This window comes from Carassius carassius, chromosome 3, assembly GCF_963082965.1.
Source record: "Carassius carassius chromosome 3, fCarCar2.1, whole genome shotgun sequence".
NCBI lineage: Eukaryota > Metazoa > Chordata > Actinopteri > Cypriniformes > Cyprinidae > Carassius > Carassius carassius.
Window position 1 is genome coordinate 200238 of NC_081757.1, and position 19984 is coordinate 220221.

The following is a 19984-nucleotide window of genomic DNA, read 5'->3' on the forward strand; positions in this document are numbered from 1 at the left end:
TCGATAATATCAGAAATATGGTGTGAATTAAGTTATATTTTACCACTTTAAAAAACAGAGAGTGATAGTAAGATAAAGATTCTAGAGAAAAAATAAAATAAAAACAGCTACACGGAGCTGAAATTAGAGCAATGTCCCCACTGGATAACGTTGGACCTTAATCCCTCCGGCACAAATAAGCGGTTTGGTGGGCACCCGGGCGGAGGCATTACCCCTTCCGTTCGAAGGCCGTTCTGACCTTCGATTCGATCTCCCATGTCAGAGTGGAGACCACTAATGTCTCAGGAAAAATACACTCGGGAGTGGACGGGCGTTCGGAATGGTCAAAAATACGCGACAAAGAATCGGGTTTGATATTTTTGGAACCCGGGCGGTACGAGATAGTAAAGTCAAAACGTCCGAAAAAAAAGTGCCCATCGAGCCTGCCTGGAGTTCAACCTTTTGGCGGTGCTAATGTACTCTAAATTCTTGTGGTCAGTCCATACTATAAAAGGAACCCCCGATCCTTCTAACCAGTGTCGCCATTCCTCCAATGCCATCTGAACTGCCAACAATTCTCGGTTACCAATATCGTAATTTCGTTCTGCCGGAGATAAACGATATGAAAAATACGCGCAAGGGTGGACCTTGTCGTCTAAGGGAGAACGTTGAGATAACACCGCTCCTACCCCCACCTCTGACGTGTCGACCTCCACCACGAACTGACGTGTAGGGTCAGGGGTAATCAGAATAGGGGCTGAAAAGAAACGGCTCTTCAGCTGTGTCTGACCACCTGAACGCAGTCTTGGCAGAGGTCAAGGCGGTCAGAGGTGCGGCTAGTTGGCTGAAGTTGCGAATGAAACGCCGGTAGCAGTTAGCGAACCCCAGAAACCTCTGCAGGGCCTTACGGGAATCTGGGCTTGGCCATTCTACCACAGCCTTAACTTTCTCGGGATCCATGCGTATTCCCTCAGTCGACACGATATACCCCAAAAGTGGAATTGACTGTGCATGAAACTCGCATTTCTCCGCCTTGACAAAAAGCCCATTCTCTAGCAACCTCTGAAGCACTCGTCGGACATGCTGCACATGTTCCTGGAGAGAGGAAGAAAAAATCAATATGTCGTCCAGGTAGACATAAATGAACTGATCGATCATATCTCGCAGCACGTCGTTGATGAGTGCCTGGAAGACTGCTGGGGAGTTGGAGAGCCCGAAGGGCATCACCAAATATTCAAAGTGCCCTCTGGGGGTGTTAAAAGCAGTCTACCATTCATCCCCCTCCCTGATCCGAACCAAATGATACGCATTGCGTAAGTCCAGTTTTGTGAAAATTGACGCTCCCTGCAACCTCTCGAAGGCCGAAGACATCAACGGCAAAGGATAAGTGTTCTTTACCGTGATGTTGTTCAGTCCTCGGTAATCAATGCAAGGTCGCAGTGATCCGTCCTTCTTTCCCACAAAAAAGAACCCCGCCCCTGCAGGAGAAGAGGAAGGGCGGATGAATTTAGAAGCTAGAGAATCAGAAATATATTTCTCCATAGCCTCCCTCTCTGGAACAGAAAGTGAATAAAGTTTGCCCTTAGGCGGAGACTTACCTGATAGTAAATCTATGGCACAGTCGTAAGGACGATGCGGAGGAAGAGAAGCAGCACGAGACTTACTGAACACTTCCTTCAGATGGAGGTACTCAGCGGGCACGTTAGACAAATCCACCGCCTCCTCCTGTAACACAGACACAGACACAGACGGACAGGCAGACACTAAACAAGACTCATGACACTTTTTACACCAGGACAAAGTGGAATTAGAGGACCAGTCTATTTTGGGGTTATGGAGGAGGAGCCAAGGGTGCCCGAGGACAAAGTGTGCAAGAGGAGAGTCAAGGATGTGAAAGGAGATGGTCTCGGAGTGATTGCCAGATGTGATGAGTGTGATGTCTTCAGTAATGTACGAGATGGTAGGGAGTTGCTGTCCAGTGAGGGCGTGAACCGTGATGTGGTGCGGAAGGGGTCTGAGGGGGATGTGGAGCTTGTGTGCTAATGTGCTATCCATGAAGTCACCCTCTGCCCCAGAGTCCAGTAGTGCTTGACAGTGGTGTGTCTGTGCTGACCACCGCAGCCTTACCGGAAGGAGCGTAGATGATGATGGTGATGAGGTCTTCTCGGCGGAGATCCCACCCGGTAGTAGCCTCATGCGTACTACCGGGCCTGGCCCTTTTACCGGACAGGCATGGGCTTGATGTCCGGCCCCCCCGCAGTAAAGGCATAGGCCCAGGGACCTCCGCCTCTCCTTCTCCTCCCGGGAAAGCCGAGCTCGCCCTACCTGCATGAGCTCGTGATCGTAGACGGGACTGGCCGCGTCCCCGCCGCTGAATCGCATGTCTGCCGGTCCCCCGGATGGGGTGCTGACTAGACCCCTCCTCTCCATCCGTGCCAGACGTGCATCGACCCGTAGCGCCAGCTCAATCAGTCCATTGAGGGACGGGGGAAGATCCAGGGCGTAGATCTCTCTCTGGACGCGGTCAGCCAGCCCATGCAGGAACATGTCCCACTGCGCCTCCTCGTTCCAATGGCACTCCACCGCCAGGGTCCGTAACTCGATGGAATAGTCCGAGAAGGATCTCTCGTGCTGACGTAGCTCCGCCAGCTTCCTGGCCGCCTCCCGCCCTCCGGCGGCCCGATCAAAGACCCGTCTCATCTCGGCGGAGAGCGCCTGGAACGAGGCGCAGCATGGATCCTGGTTCTCCCACACCGCTGTTCCCCACAATGCCGCCCTCCCAGAAAGCAGGGTAAGTACAAAGGCCACCTTGGCCAACTCATTGGCAAAGGTTCTGGGCTGGAGGGCAAAGTGCATATCACAGCGGTTAAGAAAGGCTCCACAAAAATCGGGCTCACCCGAGTACGCCTCCGGGATCGGGAGGCGTGGTTCCGGCTGGGAGGGGCCCTCAGACGGTGCTGGTGGAACAGGCGGTGTGAGTGGCGCAGTGGGAGCTCGTAATGGGCAAGTCGTGGCCTAATGGTTAGAGAGTCGGACTCCCAATCGAAAGGTTGTGGGTTCGAGTCCCGGGCCGGCAGGAATTGTGGGTGGGGGAGTGCATGTACAGTTCTCTCTCCACCTTCAATACCATGACTTAGGTGCCCTTGAGCAAGGCATCGAACCCCCAACTGCTCCCCGGGCGCCGCAGCATAAATGGCTGCCCACTGCTCCGGGTGTGTGCTCACAGTGTGTGTGTGTGTTCACTGCTCTGTGTGTGTGCACTTCGGATGGGTTAAATGCAGAGCACAAATTCCGAGTATGGGTCACCATACTTGGCTGAATGTCACTTCACTTTCACTTTCACTAATAGCTGGAACTGTTGGACGAGCTCGGACACCTGCGTCACCAAGGTTTGAACAGCGCGACCAGTGTCATCAAGACTCCTCTCCTGGGAGTCCATCCTCCGAACACTGGCGCTGAGAAACTCCTCGAGGGTGGAATGGTGACTACTCGCTGCCTCCATAATGGTCAGATCGTTCATTGATGGTTTAGTATGGAAGACAGGAGGCAAATGCAAGTTGACAGGGTTTATTGTAATGAGATGAGATGGATGAAGGTTGGAGAGTGACGCAGGGGCCTCGATGGCAGCACAGACTGGTGAGTAGGTGGGTTGAGTGCCCTGGTAGAGATGACGGTGGTGGGAGATCCGTGAGAGGTGAAGATAATCCGTGTGAGAGAGGAACAATCCAGAGACGACCGAACAAGAAACAAGTAAGAGCAGGAACATGGGAATCAGGACAGACATCTAACACGGAGGACCTCAAACAACGATCTGACAAACAAGAGACGAAAGACAGGGTGTTAAATAGGCAGTTGGAATGAGATGCACCTACATGAAACACCCACATGAAACAATCAACCTGACGTAACATGAATACAGCTGGAGACGGTGCATTCATGAACCGTGACAGTTGGAGTAGTAACCCAAAGGTTGCTGGTTTGAGTCTTGGTGCTGTCAAGAGTTGTAGGTGGGAGGAGTTAATGAACAGAGCTCTCTCTCCTTCAATACCACGACTGAGATTCCCTTGAGCAAGGTACCAAACCCCCAACTGCTCTCCAGTTGTCCACTGCTCCGGGTGTGTGTGCAGTTTGGACGGGTTAAATGCAGAGCATGAATTCTGAGTATGGGTCACTGTATGTCACGTCAATTTCAAAAAGGAGCATTTATTTTATTTTTTTCTTAAATTATGTTAGTTTAAGCATATAAACATGTTCCAGTAAAGTTGTTTTCTTGGTAATTTTACATTGCTAGCATGATGGCATTCTAAAGATCTGTCGGTGTGTCATTTTTATAAAAGTATGTATATGAACATATGTATGTATTTATTTATTTATTTATTTATTTATTTATTTATTTATTTATCTCTTCATGAACTTCTTGAAGCATGAAGAGATTTGGATGAGTAGACTTTAGCTGGAAGCACCCTACAGCATACTCCCACAATATGGTATGCCACACACTGCACTTTAACTTCAACAGTTCAATACTGGTGTAGTGGACCGCACATTTCAGGGCCCAGTTTATGGAGGGCCTCTCTCTGACCATAATAGTGGACAAAGGATTGTTACATTTTGATTGGATCTTGGTGGACTAACATAAGTAAACTGTCCAACGCCATCAGATAATGATGCCAGGACAACAGCCAGACATCTCTTTGATGGCAAGAAGAAGACATTTGGTACAAAGTCCGGGAAGGACAGGACTTCCTATTAGTCAAAATGCAGTTTCTACCCACCAACAGACTGATTCCTCAGGTTTTGGCCTGTGACCGCCATAAAAATTCCTTAGGAAATCTGGACGCATTAGCAATGGGTTAAACAAAGAAATAGGGAAATAGTTGTTCTGGTTTAAGAATAAACTCACTTCATTTTGGTTCATTTCTCAGAAATCAAGACTTCTTATATTATGCAATTTTGTTTCTCATCTATTTCGATTTAAGAAATCTTAGATGTTTGTTCTGGAAAACAAGACAAAAATAAGGAAGAAAATAAAGAAAATTATGTTCATAAAAATTAACACAGAAAAAAAAAATATATATATATATATATACTTTATCTAAAAACAAGCATTTCTCATTTTAAAGCAGATATTTGTACTGAAAAACAATACTGTGGAAGAAAATCACTTTGCAGTGTAAATGAACATTGGAAAACAAAAATGTTTTCTAAAAAAAAAAAGTATTTTGACTGGCTTCCTAAAAAAATCATTCACAAGATTTTGTATTTATTTATTTATTTATTTATATTTGTGCTGTAAAACAAACCAAATAGAGAAAAGAAAATCTGTTAAATAGAACCAGACTCACCTGCTGTGTTGAACTCTCAATTTGTTGAATCTGGTGATGTGCTCTGACTTGTTGTTTTTTTTTTACTCGTTCTGGTCCTTCAGTTTGCACTACAACTTTCTGAATGACACAGACTGATTTTCATCCTGACTTTGCTTAAAACTTGAAACCCTTCATTCAAAACTCATTAATTGTGCATGGAAATGATCAGTCTGAGGTCAAGCCAAGGAAAATACTAACTGGACGCATTGAGACGACTTGCATTATTCTCATTTGGTGGCAGTATTTTGAATAATTTGTCTATATGAGTGACTTGTCAGAGTAAAATGGCTCAGATTTCAGTCAACAAAGCAGTCCACGCTGACGGCTAAAGGACGGTGTGTTTTATAACTGCACATCCATGCCAGCCACCGTATTTTATCAGACTCTCAACACAAATATAAACCATTTCTCATTACTAATACAATCATTAATATCAATGATAAAGATAATGATAATAATAATAATAATAATAGGAGCTCCACTTAGAAGTAGCATACAGAAAAAGAAAAGAAAAAAAAATATATAATTAGGTAAATATCTTGGTTAAAATGAGACAACATATCAGCAAGAGGCATTAATTTTTATTTTTTTATTTTTTATTTTTTTGAGGCCACTGACAGATTTTTTAAAACACTTAATACCTTAAGTCATTTTACTTCTTAAGTAAATGTATCTAAGCATGTTTAGGTTTTGTACTAGAAAACAAGACAAAACACTAAGAAAATCATTTTTGCAGTGTATGAATCTGAGATGAAACAATTGTAGTGTAATTCACACTCACTGAAACAATCACATGTGCCACCTACTGCAAAAAACATCTATTTAATTCATTTGCTCTGATATCAGTCAACTAAAATTAATGAACTTTTAAACCTTACATATTATACTCTACACATCAGTACTCCATTGAAGCTTTCACTGGTAATATTTAATCATCCGTTACTCTTAAAGTTCTGTGTGTGTAGCTGTCGAACCGTTGGTATGTTATTGAAACACCAGTCCGTTCGGCTGCTGACGCCACGATAGCTTCACATCCGCTGCCATTCCCTGCTCTCGCAGTTTCTGCTGGACCTGAGGATTACACAAGTTATACTCATTATACCATGAGTCTCTGAGGTCATCTGCATTACACATGTTCAGTTTAGAGACCCAGGCTCTTTACAGCTCAAACATATCAACTTTCAGGATACTTACTGACTAAGTTATTACAGTTATTTGTAAAAGTGTTCTTTCAGGTAGCGTAAAATGTGCTTCATGTAGTAGCATGAATGCCCAGCTAAACAACGTGTTTTATGATCATTTCATATGTCCCTTTTAACTTATATTAATGTTCTCATAACTCTTTTTCTTGGTTATGTGAATGTTAGGGAAAACAATAAAGAAATGTAATTTTTCTTTTTTTTTTTTTCAGACAAACTGAGGATTACAATAAATCAAGCTAATTAACGTTTAGCTTATATCACATAAAAACCATGCAAATTATTATTATAATTAAAGAGCGCTCTGATGAGGGGGATTAAAACAGGACAGAAAATAGCGTATTACTTCTCAGTTAAGATGTGTTTGATGCAAAACTCAGAGAACAGTACAAAATAAAATAAAATAAAATAAAAAAACTGAGGCAGCACATGACCCCTTTAAAAAACATAATAGTATCTTAATGATACATTGCACTAAATCAAATTTAGATTACACCAATGAAAGTATTTTTTATAGTTAAAGCATTTAAAAAAAAGTAGTTGTAAAAATGTGTTAATTTAGAATTATAAATAAATCAACTAAACCGTGTAACAGGGTTATGAAGGAACGAAAGATGTCTGTAGTCTGTAGCTCACCTTATTCAGCACAGCGTTTCTAACGGCTGGATCATTGACATTATCTCCTGCTTTCACCTTCAGTCTCAATATCTGATGCTTCACCCGGACTGTGGAGAGACAATATGTGGGGAAAATATATATCCAGATGATTACTATCAGTTTGAACACAAGATGCCTCACAGTGAATGTTTAGACATATGAAAAGGGCTCAGATACACGTTGAAAATTTGTGAAGGTTACATTAATTTCAAATACAATAATGAACTTTAATTCAAATGTGCAATATGTGTATATTCAGTTTAAACGTTGGCAGGTAATTGTTTTGTGTTTGTGTGTGCACAAGTTCATATTGCATACGTTCATGAATCAAACCATTTTTGGTTTCAGAATGTTTCTGTATGAATATGTTTACTGTATGTTTTGTATTTGTATGTATATACATTACTTAATCGTTTAAACTTTTTGTCTACATGAAAACTTTTGAACACGATGCTGAATTTTGAATTCTGGATTTTTTTTTTTTTTTTCAGATTAAATATTTTAATGGGATTTCTTAGTTATTGAATATCATTAAATGTATCTGATTTCATTTTAAATTAGGATTTTACGGCTTGAAAATGTGATGTGTGAAACTAGACAATAAAACAACAACAACAAATAAAATGATTTAAATGACACCGTACTTGTCTGGCATAAGAAGTAATGGAGTCTTGAGCAGCTTTCATCAGTAATCTGAATATGGTAATCTAAAGCAGCACACGAGTCTTGACCGAGCGAGTTGTCCGGCTGTCCTTCAGCCCATCTCAGAGAAGAGCTTGTGCTGGTCTGATCGGACCACATCCACGAGTCTCTGAACAGACCGATCCAGGCGCACATGTACTGTTGAATCATCACGGTTAGCTGCTGATTCACTTCCATGTTCCTGATGGAGAACAAGTCTGTGTAGTTTTCTCTGCAGTAATGCTGAGCTTTATTCCAGGACATCTCTGGATTAGTGACTAGTACCGGCTGTCCTTCTGAGGAACACCAGAAGGACTATCATTAACTTTTACAACACAACTTGTTTATGACATAAAGTGCAAAAACACAGCTGTAAATGTTTTAAATGTTCTATGTTTTGAAGGGCTCTGCTGAGGGGTTTGTTCAGTTATCATAAACAAGAGATTTTGCTACATTTTATTCCTATAAACATGGTGAAAAAGTTTGTTTTTTTCTGTCTTTTGACAGTATTTTCTGATTTATGTAGTGATAAAAAGAGAAATCCAGAATCGTATCTGGAAAAAAAAACCTTTAACTCTAATATGATGACAAAACTGAACAAGAAGTTTGAACCTGGTTTTATCCAATCTTTAGATTAATTTTATTGAAATGTATGTAAATTAGTGCATTTAATTAGATAATGCCCCAATTGCACATAACAAATAACATGGACATAAAACATGTAATACAAACCATTGTCTTTTTTATTATTATTATTATTATTATTAAGATCACTGAGGAATAAAATGTAACCATTAAAAATATATTTACATGCTAAAATATGTACAGGAACCATTATGTCCCAAAAACACAAATACATTTACCTCTATTTTAAACTAAAATGTCTAATGCATTGAATTTGACCTATTGGTTTGTTTTCCAATATTAAAATTGGCAGATAAACCAATGTCAATCCATATATAATAAAACTGGTATAGAAACCAATATATCAATCAATAAATGCTAAAATTGGTGGAGAAATCAAATCTAATCAAATCAAATCTAAATAAAACTATAAATCATTATTTACCGATTTATTTAGTTTTTTACTAAAACGTAAGTTACCATAAAATGTCATGTGGTGAGGTCCACAAGCTCTTTTTGTTTCTTTCTTTTTCTTTGATTGATTGATTGATTGATTGATTGAATTGATGACTCGGCTGATATCAACATACACAGTAAAAATATATTTCTAAATAACTCGGGAATGACTGATGTTGAGTCTTACCACCACTTTGACAAACAACTGTACACGTCAAATTGCATTCTTCATCAAACCAGTTTCCATTTGTCCTCAGATTTACACAGTATTGTTTTCCATTCAAATTGTTCGGCTGTTCAGAATCCCATTGTAAGAAAGTCACGCTTTCATCTTGATAAGACCAGCGCCAGCTGTTCACATCGTCATACAGTCCAATCCAGATGTAAAACGGTAGTTTCTCTATCAACCTGGTCAGTTCGCTCCACTCTTCATCGGTCTGGACAGTGGCCAGGTCAATGTAGTTCTGTCGACAGTAATCTTGAGCCTCGTCCCATGTTTTATACTCTTCGATCAGAATATACTCACGTGAGCCACACAGAATAACGGACAAAAACACTGTTTGGAAAATTGGAATGGGTTTCATACAAAATCAGTACAAAAATCCAATAATTTAGCATTTGGGTAAGTAAAAATGACTTACTAACTGAGGTCAAGGTTAAAAAAAATACTAACAAACAATCAAGTTCATCCACAAAAACTACACTCACCTGACAGCAAAAAGAGATGAATCAACCTTTTCTCCATTGCTGCTGAGATTAGCTTGTGTTAGTGAGGTCTTATCCACAGAATAGCTAAAAATGCATTGCCCCCAGTATTAAAGTATAGATTTGAGCTGGGGTAAACACACACCCATGTTGATTTGCGTACTGAAATCACTATTTTTTTATTCTTTGACAACAGCAGCATTAGGGCTTCATGGTGTGAAGAGTAGCTCAGCTAATGATGCTCATCAAATGCCTTTACACAAATATACAGAGAATCAATCCAGAGAACAGGAAGTTGTTTGCATGGGAAACCATGACATATTTGGCTTTAGTAGGTGAAAAGCTGTATGTATGAATTGATTTAAGTTGAAGTTACAGATTTAAAGATCTTGTAGAATAAGAAAGCCATTTAATGAATTTGAATAAGCTCTTTTTGTGCGTTATTATTGGTGTAAGAAAGTTGTCCTAATATGTGTGGCAGTAAAAGCGTGTTATTACATGCATCTGTTGCGAAGAAGAGCTTTAAATGACAGCTATTCAGGAAGGCCTTTCTATTTGAATGGAAGTCAATGTCGGTGAAACTTCAGTACGCGAAATAAACTTCATGTGAGAAAGTAGGATTGATTTTACAGCTCCACCCAATCATTTCCAAACTATCCACAAACTGTTATTCATGACAGTCATAAAACACTGAAAGTGACTCACGTTCTTCAGTGACACTTATCCTCTAAAGAGAATATCTGCACAAATGATCAAGCTGCTTCAAAACTGTTTAGGATTTAGTAGAGAAATTATTTCTACTTCCTTATAACATTGAGAATGCAATGCTCCATCACTGACCAGATCAAAAATGTACATTGTGTGCAAAACTAGTCAAGAGCAGGTGGAAACAAACACACACTCAATACACTTGTCAACTTTGGCCAGCTTTCAGCTGTTTTGCATGTTGTGTGTGAAAGCAGCATCATTAAGGGTAAATGGGTTCATAGCTATTCATCATTTGCTGAACTAATGATGCACAGCATATGCATTTACACAAATACAGAAGACTTACATCAGATGACGAATGGAAACATTTGCACAGGGATGCATTTGTTCAGTGTTCAACCTCTCTATGAATCAGTTTAAGAGGTTTCATTTTTCTCACGATCAGACTCAAAAGCAAGAGTTTCAAAAATTGTTTAGAAAAACTGAAGCGACACAAAAGACTGTGACATGTGTGATGCATGAGAGATTCACCACAAAACTGCAGAAAAATAGCAAAGAATAGCAAAAAAAAAAAAAACTGAATAGCAAAGAAAGAAACACATCCATAAACTGATGAGATCGGATAAACACTGGGGAGAAACACATGGTTTCAGTGAGATTGTGGACTAACAAAATAAATACCATTGACAGGTGAGAGAGATAACTAATCAGATTGTAGACAAAAAAAAAATTGTAGACAATGCACTGTGAATCAACTTTCAGGTCTTGACATCATAAATCAAAAAGACCAAACATAATAATGTGACATGTAATAATGTGTCTAATGTGCCTCCATCGGGTTAATGTTTAAAGCTCCTATTGAGGCACAGATCCACACAGAACGGGACATTCTTCCATTCAGTTAGAGACGGGAAAAGTATTTCTGCCTTTTTACCCTAAATCACAGCAGTGAGCATCTGTGAAGGATGTAGACTGTCAAACATACACAACTATTAGCCAATCACAGCAGTGGGCGTGTACTTCAGTCTACAGTCCACACCTACTCAAACAGAGCCTCTGATGAAGGGGTTAAAACAAGACAGAAAATATCCGATTACTTTTCAATTATCATGTTTTTTTAATGTATAAATCTTGATAAAATTATAAGTGGACATCAGAGAGCAGTACAAAATAAAGATCAAAAACAATTCACGATCACAATTAAAGAACATTGTGTAATTTATCTACAATGAACTATAATAACTTTCATTACTATAACAACTACAGTTTAATGAACCATGATAAATGCAATTAAAGGATTCTAGTTTTTTTATATGTATTTTAAAATGTTACTTTGATTCAGTTAGTTAATGAATATCATCTTCCCCTTTAATCCATCTATATCCATCTATAATGTTGGTTTTTCACTTTTTTGGAGCACCAGTCCGTTCGGCTGCTCCTGCCATGAGAACTTCACATCTGCTGCCATTCCCTGCTCTTGCAGTTTCTGCTGGACCTGAGATAGACAGAAGCAAAGACAGAACTGATGTATGAGCACACGGTTATAAAGCTTCAATCTGTCTACTGGGTCATAAACAGATTGAAAGAAGGGAACAGAATGTATAGGGCGCTTTAGAAATGATTTCACAGAGACAGACAGGACATGAGGGGTAGTAAGAACACAAACAGTACTAGAGATTATACTGTAGATGTGGTGATAATTATGGCTCACCTCCTTCAACACAGCGTCTGCAGTCACTGGACCGGTGACACCATCACCTGCGTCCACCTTCAGTCTCAGTATCTGCTGTCTTACTTGTACTGTGAAATATACATAAAAAAAATGCAAACAATTAGAAAAAGTCACCTTCAGGAAAACCTGAAACACAGTAGCCACACTGTAACTATTGTGATATTTTAAAATTACAGTAATGCTACAAGAATAACTATATATATATATACTTCCATATACGTTCAGACTAGTGGATAGAAAATATGGTTACACTTTATTTTAATGTGCCCTTGTTACAATGTAATTATAAATGTAAGTACTGAGTAATATTAGTTATCTATATGTACTCAGTATATGTTTAGTGTCAGGATTAGGGTTTGGCTTAGGGTTACTTGCATTCTGCAGAATGTATTGTTATTAAAAAAACTCATCTTAAAATTACATTTGACCAACATATTTAAATACACACTTAGGTATTTATTTTATTGTACTTTATATATTTTCATCAGTAGATTTCGGTTACATTAAATATCTTCAAATGCCATTTTCTCTAAATGAGTTTGCATCTCCACCTCACAGGTTTATTCCTCTCTATATTCTGAAAGTGTTTACTGAGGGGTTTGTTGATATATTATTCATGCAAGATTACCAAAAAATGGTATATATACACAAACAAGTCTCAGAAATGTAGAACGTTTTGTGCTTTTTTGTTGAAAACAATTGTTGTTTGCCCTTGCAAAACTCAACAAGACACATATTTTTAGGAATTATTAATGTCTGGATGATGCACGTGCTAAACTGTAATGCTTAGTGTTATTCAAATCCTGACCTATAAGGATGAGCATTGACAAAAAGACCATTAAGTTGAATTATATTCTGTCCATCCATTTTCAGGCTGATGATGTTTTATTTGGTTTAAATCTAGAACCCAAAAACAAACACAAAATGCTCTAAAATAAAAATACTTACATGGACTTTTGCAAAAGAAGAAAAACTTCTCTGAGCAGAGCTCATCAGTTATCAGGCCATCCTCATCAACAGCAGCGCAGATTTCACTCCCAAAATAATTATCCGGTTGTCTTTGAGCCCATTGCAGAGAAGAGCTTGTGATGGTCTGATCTGTCCATGTCCAGGAGTCTCTGAACAGACCGATCCAGATACAGCTCTGATCATCATGGGTCATTGTCCTTAGCAGCTGATTCTCACTCTTGTTCTTGACCGTGTATAAGTCTGTAAAGTGTTCTCTACAGAAACGCTGAGCTTGTTTCCAGGACATCTTTGGATCAGTATTTAGTACTGGCCCTTGATCTGAGAAACATCAGAATAACTGTTACAGAATAACTTATACCCTAATTAGACTATGCACTTCAATTTACTTTGTGCACTTTGGGTGTTTTTTACTTTTGGTGCAAACACTATTTGTACTCAGTGTAAATAGCATCTATTTTTTAGCACAATTGTTCTGTTCAAATACATTGTACAACTTCTGTGTAGGCAGTATGTAATTGACCCATATTGGTTTCTGTTGTTTTTGACAAAAAAAATTGTGTGTGTGAAATGTAATACTTCCAATCTATTTTTATTGTGTTATTTCTGGTGTGTTTGAGGACATTTTGTTTAAAATTACCAGCAAAATAAATTCTATATTTGTTATGACTATCTGACTAGATAACAGTCTAGTAATTGAGATGATAAAATTAACAACCAAAAAGAACAATTGGCACATTTGCGGACTAAACTAAACTAGTCGATCCCAGCACAAACGCTTTTGTACAACCTTTCCAAAACACATATATGTGTGGAAACTTTGCATGCACATTAATGACCCTAAATATGAATATTTCAAGAAATAATCAGTTTAAAAAAATTAAGTGTGGGTCAGATTGATCCCAAGATAACTGGACGAGTATCTTTTCTACATATTGGATTGCTTTTTCTGTTTTTGACATCATCTCATCAATAAACTATTTCTTTATATGAATTAGTGAAAATGTACAGTGTGTGTACAGGTTTATGAGTCTTACCACTTTGACAAACAACGACACATTTAAAATCGCAGCCTTTGTCGCGCCAGTATCCATTTGAATGAATTAATACACAGTCTTGGTCTCCTCCATAATTATCCGGCTGATACTCATCCCATCTCGCGTATGTGAGGCGTTCATCTCGAAAAGACCAGCGCCAGCTGTTCACATCATCATAGAGTCCAATCCAGGTGTCAGACAGATAATTAGCTCTTAACGTATTTAACTCGCTCCACTCTTCATCAGTCTGGACTGTGGCCAAGTCAATGTAGTTCTTTCGACAGAAGTTTTGAGCCTCGTCCCATGTTTTATACTCTCGGATCAGAACAAACTCAGTGAGTCTACGAGAGTCGAACAGAATGACTGAGAGAAAGCCTGTTTAGAAAAAACAGACGCGGGTTAACAAGATTTTTTTTTTTTTTTTAATGATCCAACAATTTGCTGAAAGTGAAAACAGCTATTTAGCCTTCAGATGTGACTTAATGGAGACCAATTTACAAATTGCATTCTTTAAAACATTCATAAAAAACAAAGCAGACTCACCTGAAAACAGAATGAGGAGGATCAGCCTTTGTTTCATCACTGATGAGGATAGATTCGCTTCACGAGCAAGGACCACGCCACAAACAAGCTATGGATTAGTTAATTAAACGGGTTGTTGGGGAAGAGTAGAAAGAGGATGAAGGGGTAAAGGGAATGGGTTGATGGTCAGGTTGATCAGGGCGTCTGGAATTGACGGCCCAGAGAGACTCAAGGTGGGGGTATCGTCTCGATCGTATATTTAGGACCCCCGATACAACCTGAAGGAAAGAGAAATAAGGAATAAGGATGGCTGAATGGATGCGAATGGGAGCGAAAAGGTGGGCTCAAGAGAAAAAGACAAATGGTACGGTGTGAGGTGGCCCGATATATATAGGTGTTTGGGGAAGTCAGGTGATTGTTTGGGGCGTGACCCCGCTCCCGAACCTCAGCTAACAGCTCCTCTCAAACTCTGGTGATAGATAGAAGTGTCTAAAGATGCTTGGAAACATACTGTAGCATGACTGAGGAGAGAATGCACACCCATTTTCTTTTCCATATTTAAATCCGCATCTTCATTAGTCGTTAACAGCAGACAATAGAAATTCATGGTGCGAAGATTTGCTCAGCTAATGATGCGCATCCAATGGGTTTTTACACAAATGCAGACAAAATCAGCGAAAGAAGGGAGTGATTTACATGGGAAATCATCCAGCACATGTTTTGGAGAAGCTTACTGATGATGATGAGGGCCTGAATCCAGAGATGGAGGGCTGTTCAGATTCACTCACATTATATTAGATTAGATTAGATTCAACTTTATTGTCATTGCACATGTGGGTACAAGGCAACAAAATACAATATGAAGTGAATGAAGCTAGTGAATATAGACAGATTTTAAGTCTTTTCACAAGCACTAACTTTTCACAAGCACTGAATCGTTTTAGAAAGTGATACTAAACATTCATTTTCAACTAAACATACATGTCTGGTCAAAGATTTAATAGATGGCAAATGAAAAAAAATAGTTTTTGTTAGGTTTATACATTATACTTGTTCATAATGACAAAAAAAACTGTCATTAACAATCTTAACATAAAAAAAATCACATATTACATTTTTATTTTAAGGATGTTAAACCTGTTTCACACTCAATCTCCTTATGTCTTCTGTCTCTGATTGATAGTTTAGTGTGTTTCATCCAGTCAAAGCTCTTTTAGTGTAACTGTACAAACACTTCATGTATCTTCCTGGTGTCAGATCTTGTCTGATTGTGATCCAGTAAAGGTCAGAATAAGGTCAGTAATATCTCCAGATGAACTCTTCCTGGACTGAAGCAGCTCAGCTTTACTTGATTCTCCATCAATCATGTTTTAGAGTCTCAAATCTGATCCTCAGGATCTTTTGAGGAGTGTTTGTTTCCAGAAGCTTTACTTTCACTGTTCCTCAGCGGAGGAATGATCTTCACAAGCCTCCAGAACATCTCACATCTTCTGAGGAGCCTTGATTTCTTCAGCTCTCAGTTAGCATTGCAATTTATGCTTTGATCTCAAAGTGAAAGCGTCATGTCAAGTGAAAGAACAGTGCTCTCTTCCTCCCTCAGTACTCATGACTGAAGTGCCCTTGAGCAAGGCACTGAACCCACAGTTGCTCCCCGGGCACTGGATCTATAGCTGCCCACTGCTCCAGGTGTGTGTGTGTGTGTGTGTGTGTGTGTGTGTGTGTGTGTGTGTGTGTGTGTGTGTGTGTGTGTGTGTGTGTGTGTGTGCACTTGGATGGGTTAAATGCAGAGCACCAATTCTGAGTATGGGTCACCATACTTGGCAAATGTCACGACTTTCACTTTCCATTTTAAGTTCTCATGTTTTTCATAGTTTAGTGTTTGACAAGCTGCAAGGAAGTTTTTTTCTGTTTTAAAATAAAAAAATAAATATTATAAAAATAAAAATACTTACTTTTGGTCTGATCTGTCCATGTCCAGGAGTCTCTGAACAGACCGATCCAGATACAGCTCTGATCGTCATGGGTCATCGTCCTTAGCAGCTGATTCTCACTCTTGTTCTTGACCGTGTATAAGTCTGTGAAGTGTTCTCTACAGAAACTCTGAGCTTGTTTCCAGGACATCTTTGGATCAGTATTTAGTACTGGCCCTTGATCTGAGAAACATCAGAATAACTGTTGGCAAACTTTCCCACTTTGCTCAGAAATGTACCTTTAGTACAAACATTTTTTTTTTTTTACTATTGTAAAACACAATAACATTTAATATGCTTCATTATCATTTTATATATTATATTATGTCAAATTAATTTAGATTAAAAAATGAATAAATGTGAAGACAAGTCTCAATTTTGAGTAAGCTTTGAGTAGTACATTTCATGTATTTCATATGATAGTGTTTCACAAGCAAGTTTTTTGCCATATTGCATGGAAGCCAGTGAGGGTCAATGAGGGAGTCAATATAACTTCAACACAAAGTTGAAAAATCTTATCCAAAATTCATCTGCATGTTGAAATGTTAAGTCATGCACATCCATGACTGTGAATACGAAATGTTCACCAAATTTCAAGAATAAATGAATAGTTAATATACAGTATTTATTTAAATATAAATATTTAAATATAAAGAGACCAAAACAACATTGGGACTGGTTGCACCAGCTGGACAAACGCCCGGATTTAAGACTAGGCTGGATGTTAAATGCATTTTAAGTTGAGTTTTAAGTTTAAGTTCATGAAAGGCTTCATGTATTAGCCCAGCATAAGGCTTACACCCAACTTTTTTACATTTAGCTGGTGCAACTAGCCCCAGCAGAGTTAACTTTTTATATATTTGTTAACTTTTTATAAGCATTTTTGACTTCAACTCCTCAATACACCATTTCTCTGTAGGAAATAATGAAAGCATAATGTATGCATAAAAGTATATGAGTCTTACCACTTTGACAAATAATGACACATTTAAGATCGCAGTTTTCATAATGCCAGTATCTATTTGAATGAAGCATTACACAGTCTTGGTCTCTTCCATAATAATCTGGCTGATTCTCATCCCATCTTGTGTATGTGGGGCATTAATTTGGAAAAGACCAGCTCCAGCTCTTCACATCATCATAGAGTCCATTCCAAGTCTTAGATCCATATTTAGCTCTTAACTTGTTTAATTCGCTCCACTCTTCATCAGTCTGGACGGTGGCCAAGTCAGTGTAGTGCTTTCAACAGAAATCTGGAGCCTCTTTCCAAATTTTACCCTCTCGGACCAGAACATAATCATGTGAGATGCACAGAATGACAGAGAAAACGTCTGTTAGAAGAAACTGAGTCAGGTTAATAAGAAAAATTTGGTTTCAAATGATCCACTAATTTGATAAAGGCAAAGACGATTACCAAGCATTCAGATGTGACTTAATGGAGACAGAAAATTCATTCAGAGTCAAACTTACATGTGAAAAATGTAGGTCCTACAGAGATGCACTTTATTTTACAGTTGTTATTTATGGTATAGACAGCCAAAAGACACAAGACATATATTTTTCAATATTCTCTAAAGCATTCATACAAATAAAACCTATTTACCTGAAAACAAAGCGATGTGAATCAGTAAGACTTCCATCACTGTTGAAGATCGATTAGCTTAGTGAGCTCCTCTCATCCTCTGCTAATAATATGATGTCTAAATTTGATTTTAAATTTAGTATGACTGAGGAGAGAATGCACACCCATTTTCTTTTGTATATTTAAATCAGCATCTTTGTTATTCATTAACAGCAGACAATAGAAATCCATATACATAGATTTGCTCGGCTAATGATGCGCATCAAATGTGTTTTTACACGAATGCAGACAAAATCAAGTTTATTTATATAGCACATTTCGTAAATCAGAATCAGAATCAGAATCAGAAAGAGCTTTATTGCCAAGTATGCTTGCGCATACAAGGAATTTGTTTTAGTGACATAAGCTTCCAGTAAACAGAGACAACAACACACAGACAAAAAAAAAAAAAAAAAAAATTTACAGGAGATTTACAAATTGGCAAATAAATAAGTGTATAAACAATTGTGCTATAAATGATAATGGAATAGGATTGAGTGAGATGCAGGAATGTTCTAGGATGGAGGGGAAACAAATAAATAAGGATATTGCACATTTTTGCATAAGTTTAAGTGGGAAACATTTAACTGTTCATGAGGTAGATTGCCTGGGGGAAGAAACTATTCTTGTGCCTTGCTGTTCTTGTATTTGCGGCTCTGTGGCGCCGGCCAGATGGCAAAAGTTCAAAGATGGGGTGACTTGGATGTGAGGGATCCAGAGTGATTTTCTGAGTCCTTTTCCTCACTCTGGATGTGTACAGTTCTTGGAGGGTGGGCAGGGGAGCACCAATAATCCTTTCAGCAGTCCGAACAGTTCTCTGTAGTCTTCTGATATCTGATTTTGTTGCTGAACCAAACCAGACAGTAATTGAAGTACACAGGACTGACTCAATGACGGCTGAGTAGAACTGTTTCAGCAGCTCCTGTGGCAGGTTAAACTTCCTCAGCTGGCGAAGGAAGTACAACCTTTGTTGGGCTTTTTTCACAATGGAGCCAATGTGATTGTCCCACTTCAGGTCCTGAGAGATGGTGGTTCCCAGGAATCTGAATGACTCCACTGCAGTCACAGTGCTGTTCATGATGGTGAGTGGGGAAAGTGCAGGGGGGTTTCTCCTAAAGTCCACAGTCATCTCCACTGTTTTGAGCGTGTTCAGCTCCATATGGTTAAGACTGCACCAGACAGCCAGCTGCTCAACCTCCTGTCTGTAAGCAGACTCGTCACCGTCCTGGATGAGGCCGATGACTGTAGTGTCGTCTGCAAACTTCAGGAGCTTGACAGAGGGGTCTTTAGAGGTGCAGTCGTTGGTGTACAGGGAGAAGAGCAGAGGGGAGAGAACACATCCCTGAGGGGCACCAGTGTTGGTGGAGCAGCTGTTTGACATGAATTTCCCCAGTCTCACTAACTGTTGCCTATCTGTCAGAAAGCTGGTGATCCACTGACAGATAGAGCTAGGAACAGAGAGCTGGGTCAGTTTGGTCTGGAGGGTTGTTGGGATGATGGTGTTGAAAGCCGAACTAAAGTCCACAAACAGGATCGTCACATAAGTCCCTGTTTTGTCCAGATGTTGCAGGATGAAGTGCAATGCCATGTTGATTGCATCATCCACGGACCTGTTTGCTCGGTACGCAAACTGCAGGGGGTCCAGTAAGGGTCCAGTGATGTCCTTCAGATAAGCCAGAACCAGTTTTTCAAACGACTTCATGACGACAGACGTTAGAGCCACAGGTCTGTAGTCGTTAAGTCCTGTTATCTTGGGTTTCT

General features: G+C 39.3%; 1 protein-coding gene across 1 annotated transcript; it reads right to left on the minus strand.

The window, feature by feature from the left end:
• Positions 1–6329: 6329 nt before the first annotated feature.
• Positions 6330–14701, minus strand: LOC132115501 (macrophage mannose receptor 1-like). The gene is made up of 9 exons (XM_059524010.1): positions 14654–14701; positions 14111–14485; positions 13056–13394; positions 12087–12175; positions 11783–11870; positions 9150–9518; positions 7846–8178; positions 7181–7269; positions 6330–6416 (listed from the first exon to the last, which is right to left on the minus strand). Exons 1-9 carry the CDS (start codon positions 14688–14690, stop codon positions 6330–6332), a joined length of 1806 nt encoding a protein of 601 aa, XP_059379993.1. The 5' UTR covers positions 14691–14701.
• Between the last annotated feature and the right edge of the window lie 5283 nt (positions 14702–19984).